This window comes from Melanerpes formicivorus, unplaced genomic scaffold, assembly GCF_026170545.1.
Source record: "Melanerpes formicivorus ecotype bairdi unplaced genomic scaffold, bMelFor1.0.p_v2 SCAF_22, whole genome shotgun sequence".
In the NCBI taxonomy this organism is placed as follows: domain Eukaryota; kingdom Metazoa; phylum Chordata; class Aves; order Piciformes; family Picidae; genus Melanerpes; species Melanerpes formicivorus.
Genome location: NW_027142374.1, coordinates 2,150,922 through 2,166,637, shown reverse-complemented (window position 1 = coordinate 2,166,637; position 15,716 = coordinate 2,150,922). Strand labels below are relative to the sequence as shown.

Genomic DNA, 15,716 nt, shown 5'->3' with positions numbered 1-15,716 from the left:
CTGCGTGCTCCGTGTCGCCCCCTCGACTGCTCCCTGCCACATTCTGCTTGCCTCCGTGCCGCCCCTTCGACTGCTCCCTGCCATCCCCTGCTTGCCCCGTGCCTGTTCCATGTCATCCCCTGTCTGTACCGTGCTATCCCCTGTCACCTAAGCCCTGCCCGCACCATGCCACCTCCCACCTCCACGTTGCCCCAGCACACCGTGCCACCTCCTGCCTGCCCCATGCCAGTTCCTGCTCTCCTCAGCCCCAACATGGCCCCCAGTAGGAGGTCTCTACTGCCCAGCTGTGTGCCCATGTAAACAGTACAGAATACAGAATTAACCAGGATGGAAAACACCTTTGAGATCATCAATCTCTCACCTAACACCATCTAATCAACTAAACCATTGTACTAAATGTCTCATCCAATCTCTTTTTAAACACCTCCAGTGATGGTGATCCCACCAGCTCCTTAGGCTGCCCATCCCAATGGCCAATCTCTCTGACCAACCCGGGCAGCCACCCTACACCCCAGCACATCGCACGGCCACCACGCTGGCAAGCAAGGGGCTTCCTGGCAACGCTCTGCTGTCTGCGCCAGCTGTGTGATTAATTAGCTCACTTGCCTGCCTGCCTGCCTGCCTACTACATAATTAGTTTATTCAGGCAGCATGTCCCCGCCCTCCCCCCACCCCCAGCCCCCTCACCCCCCCACCCCCCCAACCCCGTGCCAACTCTCCTACCTGCCTATGCCAGGCTTGTCCCTCATGAGCTCTCACCCATGTGGTCCTGTGCTCCAGAGTTCAAATCCCAGCTGGCTCCGGCTCTTGTCTTGCCTCCCGCCTGATCCCGTGGGACATGGGGTGGTGGGGTCCTAACGAATGAACGCGCTCCATTACCTCTGCCTCGTGGGGGCCGAACTTCAGCTGGAAAACAGAACCCAGCTGGAAGCGTTTGCCTCGGGACAGGTTTCAGAGCCCAGCGTCTGCAGTAGGGTCTCTCTATCCACCCTGGCAAAAGGTGGGAAAAGGGTCCTAGCCCCCGTGGTTTTCTCCTCAGTTCCCCAGGACCCTTGTTCCCAGAGCCCGACTAGCACAGGCTCTGTCAACTCAGCGTCAAATGAGGCTTATGCTCTTTTCCTTGCAAAGAAAAAAACTGACAAGGTTTTGAAGCCTCGGAGAAGCAGGAGGTGTGTTGGAAAACGAGTGGTCCTGGGATTTCTTATTTTTCACAGTCTCATCATTTTGCGCCTGACTCACAACTTTTGAATGTTTGGGACAAGCAGCAGAGGGGAATAGTAGGCTTGCTCAGCACGGGCAGCACGGCCGGACGTGAGAGACAGGAGTCTGTGCAGTGACAAGACGACAGAGAGAGACGCTGTCCTGTTTCCAGACCCTCTCCATCCTCGCTGGGGTTGCAGCTGCCCCCACACTTGGTGTGGCAGGTGGACTGACAAGCTGCTGCCTCTCACCCCTCCACCCCCCGGCATGGCTCAGGAGACAGCCCCCGTCCTTCTGGTTGTCCTCACCAGGCTGGTGTCATCCACGTGGCACGAAGGTGAGTGCTGGGATGTGGGGAGTGAGCGTGGGAGCACCCCGGGGATGGCAGCCTGCAGGGTCCCACTCCTGTTGAGGGGCTTACGGTGCGGAGGGAGGAGCGCCTTGGTACAGCGATACTAGGGAGAGCATCGGTACCTGCAGAGTGTGGGGTGCCTGCAGGGACGGGCTGTGGGGTACGAAGAGGAGCGGAGGGAGTGCTGGGAGGCATCCAGAGAGGAGCAGGAAACCAGCCTCTCCATCACGTCCCTGCTTAAGGAATGCAACTTTCCCGCTGACTCCCGCGGGGCCCATCGATCGGCAGATGTTTGCCTGGATGGAGTGCTCAGATGCAACCCCTGAAGATGGACAGCTAAGTCAAGGATCGAACCCCCTTGACCCGTCAGGTGGGGTTTCCCCGTTCCCTGTTCCCACCCCTAGCCCCGTGCCACACTGCCAGCACAGCTGACTGGGAATGCTCCTGCCGGGCACAGCCAGGACTGCGAGTTGGCTCCAGGTGAGGAGGAAAAGGCAGCGCCTGCACGGAAAGGGAACGTCGCAATGAAATGGCACATCTGTCTTCAAAGACACAGGGCTCCTGTGGTGGGCTCGGCAGCCCTCCAGGAAGCAGCCCTGCTCTGCGGGTCACCGGCAGATCCTCACGGATGCCAGCCCTACGGATGTGCTTGCCCCGGGCTCCCCAGCTTTTCAGGGCAGCTGTAGCAGTGTGGGAAGGACATCGGGATCGAGGACTTGCAGAGGCGAGTGGGCGACTTAACGGAGTTTGTGAGAGCAGTGGGAGCCTCTCTGCAGTAAAGTTCATGTCGGAAAGATGTGTAATGGAGTTTCTTCCCCGTGACGGCGGGACTGCTGCTTGGGCTGCTCTCGGAGGATCTCCCCTTCCCAAAACCCGAAATGGGAGAAGGGGAGACGGGTACAACCACAGCGCGGCTGCCGCTTTGCCTGAGGTCCCTTCCCAGGATGGGCAACCCCCATGCTGGAGTGGGGTCTGCGGTGGGCTGGGCTGCCGGCGAGGAGGGGGCCACATTGGCAGGGGCAGCGGAAACGTTGCGGAAACGTGAGCTCAGTGCTGGGGAATGCCGCGGCCGGCCGAGGCGCCGAGGGGCTGTGGGGAAGGACACCAGCCCCAGCCCTCCCCCGCTGTATGGCTCCCTCCCTGCCTGCTGGCTCTTGCCCGTGGCCACACGGCGCGGGCCAGAGGATGTCCCGCAAGGATGGCGCAAGGCTGTCCTTCCCCCATCCATGGGGCCCCTCTGCACAGCACAGATGGCCTGGGGCCAGCAGCTCCAGACGCCATCCCTCCAGCAACTTCATCCTTCGCCGGCACACAATCAGGGGGCTGCATCGCCAGCAGTCCCCTAGCCGTGCAGCGCACCTCTCCTCTCTTGCCTTGGCCAGGAGCTCTGCTGGGGCAGGCAGGATAAAGCACCTTTCCTTTTTCCCTTGGGATGTTTGGTGGCAGGGACAATGCCCCGGGAATGGGTGGAAGGAGGACTTCCCGGCAGTGCAAAGTCGGGGGGGTCGGTGCCAGCCCACTCTCCACCAGCACCCATTTCCTGCCATAACCGCGGCCGCTCCTGCCACTGTTTAGTCTGCAGGCTGGTGCGAGCACACACCATGTCACTGGGGACTGGGCTTTACTCTCTGCCTGGCTTAACCCTTGACAGCAGCCCCAAGGATGGCAGAACAGGGCCTGCTTAGGGATGGGATTGATTGCTGGGAGCTGTGAATGTTTGGGAGCTGCCCATCATTGCCTGCTGCTGCTGCAACCACGAACCATCACACAGCCCTGTCATTCCTTTCCTCCTCCCAGGATCTGGCTACTACACGGCTGAGAGCCACACCAATGAAGTATACACAGAAGAAGCCCCCCCTGAACCTGCCCTAGACTACCGCCGTGGTAAGGGCACCCAAACCCCTAGGTCCTCGTGGGGAAACCAAGGCATGGCAGAGCCAGGTGCCCTTCTCATCTCATCAGGTACCTCTCTTTCAGTACCCCAGTGGTGTGCCACACTCAACATCCACCGTGGAGATGCCACCTGCTACTCACCACGAGGAAGCTCTTACCGCAGCAGCCTGGGGACACGCTGTGAGCTGAGCTGCAACCGTGGGTACCGACTGGTGGGGCCCAGTGCTGTCCAGTGCCTGCCCAATCGCCACTGGTCTGGGATGGCATACTGCCGACGTGAGTGTGCCCCAGCCATTGACTTGGTTGGACTTGATGATCTTTTCTAACCTTAACAATCCTGTGAACTTGCCCATGGACATCTGTGGTGGCCAGTCCTGGGTTCTCTGCCCACTGCCATGGCTGGGCAGCCACTTCCCTCTCTTCTTTGCTCTCTCTCTCTGTGCCAGAAATCCGGTGCCACGTGCTGCCAGCAGTGCTGCGGGGTTCCTACGTATGCTCGGCTGGCGTGCAGATGGATTCTCGCTGTGACTACACCTGTTGGCCTGGCTACCAGCTGGAGGGTGACCGCAGCCGCATCTGTATGGAGGATGGGCGCTGGAGTGGGAGCGAACCAATCTGTGTAGGTAAATCCTCACCCTGCTGTCCTCCCAGCCCTGTGCTACTGGGATACACAAGAACAAGCCACTCTTCCTCACTGTGGTGCCTGCAGATGACACCCCCCACTGCCATGTGCTGGTTCCTGTACCTCCTGGCCCTGGGGCCCCTGTTTCCACTGCTCCCTGAGGTGCCATTGGCACCAGAACATGAGCTGATGCAGGGCATGTTGGTTCAGAATTTGGGCACTCCATGATGGCCATACAGCAGGTTGTGCTGGCCACAGGGTGTCTGGGCACAGCACCTTGGGGTGGCCAAGCACTGAGGCAGTGCCTGGCTGGCATGGCCCAGCCCTGGCACCCACAGATTCTCCAAGGCCCTCTCCTCCCTGCTGACAGATTTGGAGCCTCCCAAGATCCGCTGCCCAGACTCCCGTGAGCGGATAGCTGAGCCAGGCAAGCTGACTGCCACTGTCTACTGGGACCCACCCCGCGTGAAGGACTCTGCAGACGGTGTCATCAAGAGGTGAGGGCCAAGGCAGTACAAGCGTTGCTGCTGAGGGCTATGGGCCACATTGAGTGCCCCCACCAAGGCCTCTGATTGAGAAACCTGTCTACTGGGTACAGGGTGATGCTGCGGGGCCCAGAGCCTGGCTCTGAGTTCCCTGAAGGAGAGCATGTGATTCGCTACACTGCCCACGACCAGGCGTACAACCGAGCCAGCTGCAAGTTCAGTATCCGTGTCCAAGGTGAAGGGAGCTCCCCCCAGCTGCAGGCACCCCATGGCAAGGGCTGTGCCACATCACCCCCCCCCTTCACTCCACCTTCCTCTTCCCAGTGAGGCGCTGCCCTGTCCTGAAGCCTCCTCAGAATGGCTACCTCTCCTGCACCTCTGATGGCAACAACTACGGTGCCACCTGCGAGTACCTGTGTGATGGGGGCTACGAGCGCCAGGGCACATCCCTGCGGGTCTGCCAGTCCACCCAGCACTGGACAGGCTCCCAGCCTCTTTGTGCACGTAAGTGACGCGAGGCAGGGGAAGACATGCCCACAGCAATGCCTGGCGCTTGGGGGTGACAGTGCCTGGCAGAGCAAAGAGGTGAGGAATGGGTGATGGGAAACCAAATAGCACCTCCCTTATGGTCACACTTTACCCCAGCCATGCAGATCAACACAGCTGTGAACTCAGCTGCCAGCCTGCTGGACCAGTTCCATGAGAAACGTCGCCTCCTTGTCATCTCAGCCCCCGACCCCTCTAACCGCTACTACAAGATGCAAATCTCCATGCTGCAGGTGAGGAGGAGACTCTCTTGCTGCCTCCTTTCCCACCTCCACCTCCAGCACTCTCTCACCATCCCTCCTCTTCATAGCAAGCTGCCTGCGGGCTGGACCTGCGTCACGTCACCACTGTTGAGCTTGTGGGACAGCCCCCACATGAGGTGGGACGCATCAGGGAGCATCAGTTGTCCCTTGGCATCATTGAGGATCTCAGGTAGTGGGGATGGGGGGGAGGGGGCTGTACTGCAAAAGGGACCAGGGATGGGGACACCTCTGGGGATGACAAAGAAAGAGGTTGCAGCTGGTTTTGTGGACAGCCTCTTCCTACTGCACTAGAGGGGCTTGTGCATGTTGGGACACCTCCAGCAATTCTGAACAGAGCATCACCAGCCCCCCCTGGAGCTCACAGCCCTGGGGAAGAGATGAGAGCAATCACCCCAGGATAACCTGAGCATGGTTGCATGGTGGGCAGGCTGAGCTCCCCCTGGCAACTCCTATAGCCCTGACCCCCTCCTTCCTGCTGCACCCACAGACGGTTTCTGCACCTGACCCGCTCCCACTTCAATGCGGTGCTGCTGGACAAGGCAGGCATCGACCGTGAGCGCTACATTTCCCCTGTCAACCCCGACGAGCTCTTCATCTTCATTGACACCTACCTGCTGAGCCAGCAGGAGGCGGCCCGGCGGGAGCAGAGCGGAGACCCCTGCGAGTGAGGCAGCGGCAGGGAGAGCCCCCTCCGCTGCTACTGGCCTCAGGGGTTGGTCACGTTCCTTTCTGCTTTTCTAGTTGCCCACTGTAGAGGAGGACCAGGGTTCTGAGAACCTCCAAGGGAAGGGGAATCCCTCTCCAGCTGCTCTGGAATAGCAGGGATGGGGACAGGGGCCATGTGCCAGCAGTATCCCCACTGGCCAGCAGCTAGGAGCAGCCACCAACGCAGCCCAGCCAGGATCATGGCAGGAGACAAGGGAGTGCCTCTGCTCAAACCCCAAGGCAGAGAGAAGATGGGGGAGCCAAACTTTGGGCTGCCAGAGCAGAGGAGAGTGGGCAAAGCAGGCAGGACAACAGCACAACAGCCTCCAATACATCAGCTTCACCCTTCCCTGCAGACATCCTAGCTTCATGCACAACCCAAACCTGCTCCCTCCCATCCTGTGGTCAGCTGTGCCAGGTGGCTGCTGCTGCCAGGGTCCCAGCCAAGTGCCTTTCTTAAAAGCAAATGGTCCCATGCTCAAAGCCAGTAGGAACCAGCCAGCAGGCAGCCCACCCCAAGGGCTCACCCTTGCCCCCTACCCCTCACTTCCCTCTCACCAGCCACGGGGGATTCCTTCCTGCAACTGTTTTGGCAGTAGAATATTAACATGAAATAAATAACTTTTTGTACAAAGCCAGAAAGTGTACTGCAGAAAGGTCCAGGGAATCCTTCCTGGGGACCACTAGCCCACCCAAGTTGACCCACATGGCTCCATCCCAGCTCCACAGCCAGGGCCAGAGCTGGGCTGTGCACAGCTGCCCCAGTGTTGGAGCTGGCAGATTCCTTGCAGGAGAAGGGAGCAGGCTGTGAAACACAGCGGGTGGGAGGAAAAAGAATGGAAAGAAGAAAATTGCCCAAACGCATTTCAAAGCATTTTGCCTGGGGGAAAGGGAGGGTCCACAAGAACTCTGAATCAGCCTGAGAGTTGGTGCAGTCTAAGACAAAAGAAAAACCTTTCAAATGAAGCTAGGCCAAGAAGACTTTCTGCCCAAGCCTGTTTAAAGAAGGTCATGTTTATTAAAGCACAATCAGAAACCAAAACCAGCCCAGAACTGGCAGCCCTGTCAGGCTGTGCAGTGGGTTTGGCTCCTGAGCAGCAGTGCCAGCCCTCAGCCAAGTGCCACTGCCACAGCCTACAGCCTCAGCTTGGCCATAGTGGAGCGGAGCTGCAGCGTCCCCTCTGCCCACGAGCCTGGGTACTGGCACATCTTCTGCCACAGGTTCAGCTCCTCACCTGTGGAGTCCATCCAGTCCACTGCCTGCCCATTGCTCATACCTGGGAGAAAACATGGATGTGGGCAGAAGTCACCACCAGAGCAGCTGCCTGCCCACAGTGAGGCAACTCCAAGCCAGGCTGTTTGTCCCCAGGGTTTGACCAGACCCCAGGGATCCTCACCATTGCCCACACCGAGACGGACACCCCCAAGGAAATCATTGCTGGACAGTGGCTCCCGGTCCCAGACGGTCAGCTCTAGGCAGATGTGCTGCAGGTCCTCAGGGTTGATGCCATTGTAGACAAAGGTGTGGTTGTAATGAGGGTTCAGGGTCTTCTTCACCACAGGTGTCTTCCTCTTGGAGGCTTTGTTTTTGTGTGGTAGGAGGTAGCTGGGAGAAGTAGCCTCTTGGGTTAGCAGCACATGAGTGACTGTCTCCTATCTCAGGGGCTGGGGCACCTCAGCCATGGCTTAGGAAGGACCATGATGGTCTGAAAAGGGCTGGTCCCTGCCCTGCCTCCTGAAAAGCCACTCAGCAGACTGCAAGTGGTCTAAGGAGGGGGAGAGGGCAAGGACTGGGCCTGCTCACGCCCAGTCATGGTGCCCAGTGGCTTGTCGACCTCTGGAAGACGATCTGATGGTAGCTGAAACCCTGCTCAGAGCCTCCCACCATGACCTCTCAACCAGGCAAAACCCAGGAGAGGGTTTGTTACCAGGAGCATCCTGTCTCTGGGCAGACAGTGACTTTCAGGGCACAGGGCAGCTAGCAGAGAGGAGACCCTTCCCTCCCCTAGGTCCCCACAGCAACTCGAGAAATTGTCCTGGGATGCAGGCAGAGAGGGCAATACCTTCATTTCCCTCCCCATCCAGGATCCACACTCACCCCTTAACAAAGCTGTCTGAGGTCCCCCCAGACTTGGCAGCTGTGAGATTCTTGGCTTCTTTGATCCAGACCTGGAGCTCACCACCTTCCCTTGTTTTGCCTGGATAAAAACAAACGCAGCAAGGATTAATCAACCTTGATTTCCACCATCGTAAACTTCCAGGAAGGTCCTGCTGAGCAACCTTTGTCACAGAGGCAGGTACATATTCCCAGTTAGTATCTCCTCTTGCCTCCTTCCTTATTGGCCTTGCTGCTGAGACAAAAGTGGGCAATTGCTTCACATGGGGCCTGATGTTCTAGCCCCAGGAAAGCACTGGGGCTGCTCAACCAGCCTGAGGACAGTCAGGTCTACCTGGATCCAGAGCAGCCTTGCACATGTCACAGAGAAGGCTGCAATGGCACCACCCAAGAAACCCACCCAGACCCATCCTGCCTGACCACAAGTATGTCCCACAGGCTACACAGAGATCTCAGAGCTCCAACACTCACCCTTCCTGCCATTCCCTGCCTCAGGGTGCTTGGAAGATGGGATGTACTTCATGGAGACAACCAGCTCCCCTTTATACTGGTGGAGACCAGCAGCATCTGCCCCAATCTGTGAAGAGGCAAGACTTTAGCAAACACTGCTAGAGGCCAAAGCAGACGTGGTGATGGCATGGCTCACATGCAGCACCTGCCCATGCTGGGCCAAAGGGCTTGGTTTCTCCCAGCAGTGGTTTAGCCAACACAAATACCTGCAGACCTGCAGACCCTCCCCAGTATTACCAGGTCAGACTCAGATCAACAACCTTGGGATCCCTTTGGCATCATACTTCAGCTCAACCACCTCCTGTAGAAAACTCTAGAGGTTTCCACAAGCTGCTCAAGCCCCAGCTGTGCCAAGGGCTGAGCCCACAGTGTGAATTAGTCTTGAGAATCAGACTGAAGTTCAGCAGCATCTGCTGCTGCCATCAAACTGCATGAAGGACCTCACGGCCCGGCTGTGCAACCCACAGCAGGATGTCCTGGCCAATTTCCCTCGTTTGTTTCCCTGAACTTGGCTCCAGTTCCTCTGGGCTGGGGCAGGGAGTGGGAAAAGCCATGCTCTTGGAGCAATCAAGCAAGCAGAATGAAAATACCTGATGAGAGAGAGACAATTCCCATGGCATCACTGAGGGGACATTACTGAGGAGGAGGGAAGCTAGGCTCAGGGCAGAAGATCTGCTCTCTTTAACTACAGCAGTACTGCTGTCTGCTTTTGGGGTCTTCATTTCTCCAAAGATTGGATTTGGCACAAGCCTTTTGGCAGCTCTTGGACAAGGGCCCTGCACCCCTCTGCCCACCGAGGGCTATCCCAGGCACAGGAGGCTGCAGGCAGCAGGACTGGGGTGCCAGCACCTTGCCGTGCAGGGGCAGAAACTCCTCCAGCTGGCTCTCAAAGTTCCAGGCATCCAGTGGGACCTCCACCTCCCCCAGGAACGTGTTGCGGCCAAAGCGGTCGTGGTGCCAGACCGAGAACTGCAGCGTCCTCGCAAGCAGGAGGGACTTGTTAATCTCATACTAGGAAGAGACAGGAAAACCACTAGTGAGCAAGCAGTGCCAGGCAGGGCACAGGCTTGGCATATACCACCAAGGAGCAGTGCTCCAGCAGGAAAGAAGCCAGGTTTGAGGAGCAATGAATGCACACAGGAGACTCTTTGTCCTCCTTTCCAAGCCGACTTACAGCTCAGAGTCCCGGGGCAGTGGTGCAGGAGCCTATGCTCCCCAAGCAAGTGGTCCTCAGACCCCCCCACCCCATTTCACCACAAGTGAAGCTCTGCCAGGCCACCAAATCTCAAGTGGTCAGAGTGCAGACCTCAGCAAACTCAGCTGTGGAGCCTGGAGACCAAACCACAGCTCCCATTTCCATCCTGTCTGGAGAGTACGTGGCCTCCACGACACACTGATGGGCTTGGGGATGGAGCCAGTCAGTCTCACCACCCAGCTGCAGCCACAATTGGAATGGTGAAGGGCAGTGCCAAGTGCTTCTGCCCTGGGGCCCAGAACTGCCTTATCTCTGCCTCTGCAGCCATGCTGCTCTCTATCCCACCACTATAACCTGCCTGCAATGGCTCAGAAACCTTCTCCATGGAAAGCAATGTCCAAGGTAAGCAGACGATCTCAGCTCTGGGGCATGCCACAGAAGCTAGGAACACAGTCTGTGACACATCTGCAGCTATGCCTCCACCCCCTCAAGGCACCCAGGGCTTGTCACTATGGCCACATCAGAGCAGCAAGCCAGCATGGGAAGGGGCTTCTCCAGCTTTCAGGATGCAGTGTCTGGACATGGGTCCTCTGCAGAGTCCCTGCCTCAGGGTTCAGAGCCCATTCCCCCCCAGCTTGCTCCAGCGGCATCACCAGCACCAAGTGTCTGCCTGACCCCGCAACAGGGAAGGGGCTGCACCCCAGCCTACCCCTGCTGACCTTCAGCAGCTCGTTAAACAGGGGGTTGACAGTGTTGCGTTTGATGGTTGTCTTGCGCTTCCCTTGCCGGGATTTGTCAGGCAGGAGGTAGGTCTTGACATACCTGAAGGGAAGAGCGCACAGCACTTCACCAAGGTTTCCCTACAACAATCCCACTGAGACCCCTGGGCAACCCCAGACCTCCTGCCTCACCAAGATCCACCACTTACAAATCACATCTGTGGTGAGCACCCCACAACCCAAGCTGAGCACCACCAGCAGTGCCAGCAGCCACTGCCCCCCCCAGCTCTCACGGGTTGGAGCGCTTCTTGCCCTCATCCCCGTAGGCCAGCTGGCGACACTCCTTCACGTGAATGAACAAGGTCTGTGTCTTCTGCTCGTAGCTCAGGGAGAAGGAGATTCCTCCAGTGACTGCAACGTTGCCAAAGTCTCCAGCCTCACTGTAAATGCTGACCATGCTCCCCAGCGTGCTCTGGAAGACATGGCAGGCCTGAGCTGGGGCAGCATCACCTGATGGTCTCTCTTTGTTCACAGCAAGGCAAGCTTCTCATGCCTCCTCTGCACCCCTCCACGGCTGAAGGTAGCTGCTGAGTGCCCCCTCCGCCACATGAAGGCTCCCTGGAAGAGAGCTGGGTCTCTGCACTTCAATTCCCTTCAAGGGGAGGAAGCCCCAAAAGCCCAAGCTCTTCCTCATGCACCCCAGGAGCTGCTCATCTTGCCTCCATCCCACTCAACCTGTCAAGCAGTGCTGCTCTTCACCATTTCTTCCTGCAGCGGCCATGGCCATGTCACAGTGACTCACCGAGGAGGTGCCGCTGCGCATGCTGCCCCGGGCCACCCTCTGGCGATGGATCTCCACTAGGTTATCAATGTCCTCTTCCTCCTCCTCCTGCAAGGAAAGAGACAAGCCACCAGTGTGGAGAGCATCAGGGCACAGCAAGTCAGGCTCCACAGCACGCTGAGAGTCTTACCAACTCTGTGTTGAGGCCAGGGACTGACTTGCTCCTGTCCCCCAAAGAGCTGCCTTCCCCCACAAAGTCCTCTGGGCGCAGGTCAATCACTGACTTGGTGTACTCTGCATGAGAGATGGTAAAGCAGAAGTCAGCAGCTTGATGCAGGACTGGCAGAGCCCTGCTGGCAAGGGGCTGCCCCAGTCTCTACTATCCACACTGAAAGCCTGCCAAAGCCCAGGGAGAAGCAGCCACACACCCCTGGCTTTGTCAACACCCACCCCCACCCCCTCACCTGCAGGCCTCAACACTCGACGGGGATTCTTCTTGAATAGTGTTTCATGCTCATCCACCAAAGCATTGCTGCGGCTCCCCACAGAGGCATCCTAGGGAGGAAAGGTCCCTTCACAGCAGGCCAGGGCTGGTCACCCCACAGGGCTCCCAGCCCCGTGGCCCAGCACAGGGCGGAGCCTGCCAGAGCAGCAGCACACACCCGTCCATCAGAGGATGTGGCTTTGGAGCGGAGAGGCAGGGTCATGCTGGAAGCAGCAGGTCCTGCTGGTGCAGCAACCTGTTTTCCATCTCTGAGAGGGGCAGCTTTCTCCAGGGAGTTCCTCCTGTGGAGAACACAGAAAGATCTGTCCCAGGCCAAGTGCATGGCTAGGAGAAGAAGCACTTGGTCAGGAAGCGCTGTCTCCCAAGTTTCCTAGAGTACCCCAGTCTGGGGAGCAGAGGATCTGTCTGCCCAGAGACAGGTTTTGGCTCAGCCAGAGGATTCAGCTGTCCCACACTAGACCAAGAAATGCACAGTGGAAATTAAGATCTTTGTATTCCATCAGGTCAGCCTTGCCAGAAACAACCCACCCAGGGAGCCCCTCACCTGCCCCTGACACCACTAGGTTGGTAGCCATCCAGGCTCATGTTTTCCATGGATTCTGTGTCACTTTTGCCATCCCGAGGCTCCGAGGCATCCAGAAGTGAACTGCAGACAGACAAAAACACAGGTATGTCCTGTTTGGCAAGGAGGCCAGTCTGAGAGAGAGCTTCTGCGTCATCAACAGACAGCAGCGTCCCTCTTGGTTCTTTGGCAGGTGAAGGCTGGCAATCAGAGTGAGGAAATGGCAGTGATCCTTACCTGGGCCCAGAGCGGGGTGCAAGAGGGCTCTGCTGCTGGGCTGCAGAGGAGTTTTTGGGCTCACTGAGCTTGGCTTTCTGAAGGAGGGTCTGTCCCACAGTCTCTCTTTTACTGGCTGGGAGGAGAGAGGTATCAGGAGGAGCACTGATCCAAGCCTGGAGCAGAAGCTGCTCCCAGCCACCTCTGTGCTGGGCAGAGGTGCACCAGGGAAAGCTGGAGCATCCCAGAGGGCCAGGCTGCAGGAGGAGACATGGGCTGTGGCACACCTACCTGCTGTCCTGTGCCGCAGGGACAGTCGCACCATGTCGCTGGCCAGCCGGTTGGCAAAGCGGTTCACTCTCTGGTCATAGAACCAGTCACCTGTTGTCTTCTTCAACTCACTGCAGGGCAGGGGGGCAGCGGGGGGCAGTCAGGGGCAGTGCAGGACTGCTCCCTGCATCCCCACACCACCTTTAGTGATTGCCTCCAGCTAAGGACAGGTCAGGGCACAGTGGGCACGTTGGTGGCTGAGCAGAGATGACGCACTGGGCAGATGACAGACACAGCCATATGCCCAGCAAACAGGAGCAAGATGAGTTTTGTAGGACAGGGAAAGCCATGGGGGCGGAAACCTGGGGTGCTTGAAACACAGGCCACACGAGGGGCACAGAGGGATGTCAGAGTCAAATACAGGGAGAAAAAAAGCAGAGGGGGCATGAAAGAAGCCCCAAGAGTGGGGCAGGACGCAGTTCTCCATCACCCGACCATTGGTGCCCATCCTGGGAAGTGACAGCAGAGACAACTGGAAAAGCCCAGCTGGGCTAGGCAAGGTTAGCTGTGAGGCATGAAGCTGGGGTGACTGGGAAATGGAATGGTCCAAGAAAAGCATGCAGAAGATTCCTTCCATTTGTCTTGGAGTACTCACGCCTCCTTGGTGCAGACTTTGCAGCGCCAGGAGCTGTTGGGGCTGTAAGAACGACAGTCCCGACACACCAAGTGGTTGCAGCCCCGACAGGTGTTGGCTTTGGGGCTGATGCGGCCCAGGCTCTGCTGGCAGCGGGCACAGGTCCGCTCACTGTAGCGCTGGCTGCCTCGCTTGGCTCCCTTGCGCCGGATCTCCAGCAGCTCATTCTTCAGGCGCCTGCTCAGAGCCCAGCATGGGGAGCCGTCAGAGCTACAGGGGACCCTGGGGCTGCAGCAGAGCTGCCGGGACACAGCTGCCACCCTAATGCCAGCACCTGCACCCTGACTCCCCCAGCCGTTTCCAGAGCAAACTGGAGAGACCAGCACCCTGCCTTGCCCAACCACCTCCTCACCTGATCCTCCTCTCCTCTGCCTTTCGAAGTTCCTCATCACGCTGCAGGACCTGCAGGATCAAATCCCTCTCCGCGTCTGATAGGAAGGACAGATCCACGGCCTCCGACATCATTCCACTCAGAAGTGCTCACCCTCACCAGAAGGAAGCCCGTCGTGTCTGTGCTAGGAGCAGCCAGCAGAGCCACATCAGGGCTTGCAGTCCCTCTCAGCCTGTCTTGTCCCAGGTACCCCCGTGCCTGTTCTGTGTCTGGCTCTCTGCCCGCGGTGCGAAGGCCAGGCGGCAAACAGCGTCGAGAGATTTTCAGTCACCTGCAGCCCGGGACAAGCCTGGCCGCCACCCCTAGCCCAGATCACCGCACCCAAGACACCGTCTCGCAGCCGGTCCGGCTCGCCCCGCCACCCCCGCGGCCCTGCCCAGGGCACGGCGCTGCCGCGGGCTGGGAGCCGGCCGCCTGCCAGCTCCGGTTACCTCAGCCGGCTCCGTGGGACGTGCCTGACGCCCAGCACCGCTGGGCACCCTTAGGGAGGAAGAAGCTGCCCCAGGCTTCTACCCCCACAAATGTTCGGAAAGTTCTCCGTGTGTGTCTGCCCCCATTCCCCGCAGAGCCGGACACGCAGCAGGATCCGTCCCGGCGGCGCAGACAGCCGGACAGCGCGCGGCGGCGTCAGCCCCAGCCCCGACGGAGCCGGGACGAGCCGTGCCCCCGGAGCACCGTCTCGGGCGTCCGCAGCCCCCCGCCAGCCTGACACCCCCTCACTTACGGCCAGGCACTGGCGAGACCGGGGAACGGACAGAGGCTGGAAGCGGCCGAATCCGGCAGGAGGGATCCTTCTGCCCCCTCAGCTCCACCGCGCCCCAGAATCGTGCCAGGGCCGGTCGCCTAGCTCCTTTCTGCCGGAGGTGATGTCCGGGGCACCGGAGCAAGGACACACTGGCAGCCCCACACCAGCCTGGCAGCCCCCCGGAACACCTCCATCCCCCGCTGTCGCCAGAGACACTCTACCTTGGACGGCCCCGGCCCACCCGGTACCTGCCGCGGCTCCGGCCGGCGCCTCCCGGCAGCAACAGGGTGGGGGTGGCGGACGGGATATGCCGGGCCGGGCCGGTGCCGCCTCCTTAAAGGGCCCGTAGCCGGCACACCAGTGGCACCGACGGGGCGGCAGGCCGTTTTCTGGTCGTCCGGCCGCCGCGCTGCACCGGACAGCGGTCCGCTCCCCGGAAACAGCCCTACCCGGACCTCCCGATATGCCGGGGGACAATCCCTCAGCCCGGCCAGCTGCTCTTCCAGCGGCGCGGCCAGGCTGTCCCCGGGCTGCGCCTCCGCTCCTCACTGCCCTACCTGGGAAAGAAGCTCCTCCCAGAGAGCACACAGACTCCGGCACAAAGACTGCAGCCACCCGCGCTGGCGGTGCCCTCTTGGGGTGCCCCGCACGGCAGCAAGAGAGGGACCAGAACCCGAGCAGCACGCCCGCACTGCTCTGGCCGCAGCAGAGGACGACCCCGCTGCAAGGTTCCAGCCTCTGCCCTTGTCCTTCACGGGCAGAGATACGGCCCCAGAGGGGCAGCCTACAGCGGCTCAGGCAACAGGGAAACCGGGAGCACACGCAGCAGGATAAGGCGTGGGGCTCACAGCTGTGGGGAGGCAACTTCTTGCCATGCAGGATAGCAGGGCCACATGGGAGACCAGCTTGGAGCAGCTCCAAAGCAAACACGAGTGTGCAGCTCTGC

The 15,716-nt window shown here is 59.3% G+C and overlaps 2 protein-coding genes across 6 annotated transcripts; one reads left to right on the top strand and one right to left on the bottom strand.

Moving 5' to 3' along the window:
- The first annotated feature begins 822 nt into the window (after positions 1-822).
- Positions 823-7,071, top strand: SRPX2 (sushi repeat containing protein X-linked 2). The gene is made up of 10 exons (XM_068151833.1): positions 823-1,537; positions 3,350-3,436; positions 3,530-3,721; positions 3,892-4,068; positions 4,438-4,564; positions 4,666-4,787; positions 4,877-5,056; positions 5,198-5,331; positions 5,409-5,530; positions 5,849-7,071. The coding sequence occupies exons 1-10, from the start codon at positions 1,468-1,470 to the stop codon at positions 6,027-6,029; spliced, it is 1,392 nt and encodes a 463-aa protein (XP_068007934.1). The 5' UTR covers positions 823-1,467; the 3' UTR covers positions 6,030-7,071.
- SYTL4 (synaptotagmin like 4) lies at positions 7,065-15,343 on the bottom strand. 5 transcript variants are annotated; one of them, XM_068151825.1, is made up of 17 exons: positions 15,328-15,343; positions 13,987-14,149; positions 13,596-13,811; positions 12,962-13,071; positions 12,692-12,806; positions 12,437-12,538; positions 12,050-12,173; positions 11,852-11,942; positions 11,578-11,681; positions 11,409-11,495; positions 10,900-11,078; positions 10,607-10,709; positions 9,542-9,703; positions 8,654-8,759; positions 8,165-8,264; positions 7,464-7,672; positions 7,065-7,343 (listed from the first exon to the last, which is right to left on the bottom strand). In XM_068151825.1, exons 2-17 carry the CDS (start codon positions 14,097-14,099, stop codon positions 7,201-7,203), a joined length of 2,064 nt encoding a protein of 687 aa, XP_068007926.1. In that variant the 5' UTR covers positions 14,100-14,149; positions 15,328-15,343; the 3' UTR covers positions 7,065-7,200. The 5 variants fall into 5 exon arrangements, with proteins under 5 accessions (XP_068007926.1, XP_068007923.1, XP_068007924.1 ...); XM_068151822.1 differs by lacking the exon at positions 15,328-15,343 and adding an exon at positions 14,992-15,276; XM_068151823.1 differs by lacking the exon at positions 15,328-15,343 and adding an exon at positions 15,019-15,276.
- Between the last annotated feature and the right edge of the window lie 373 nt (positions 15,344-15,716).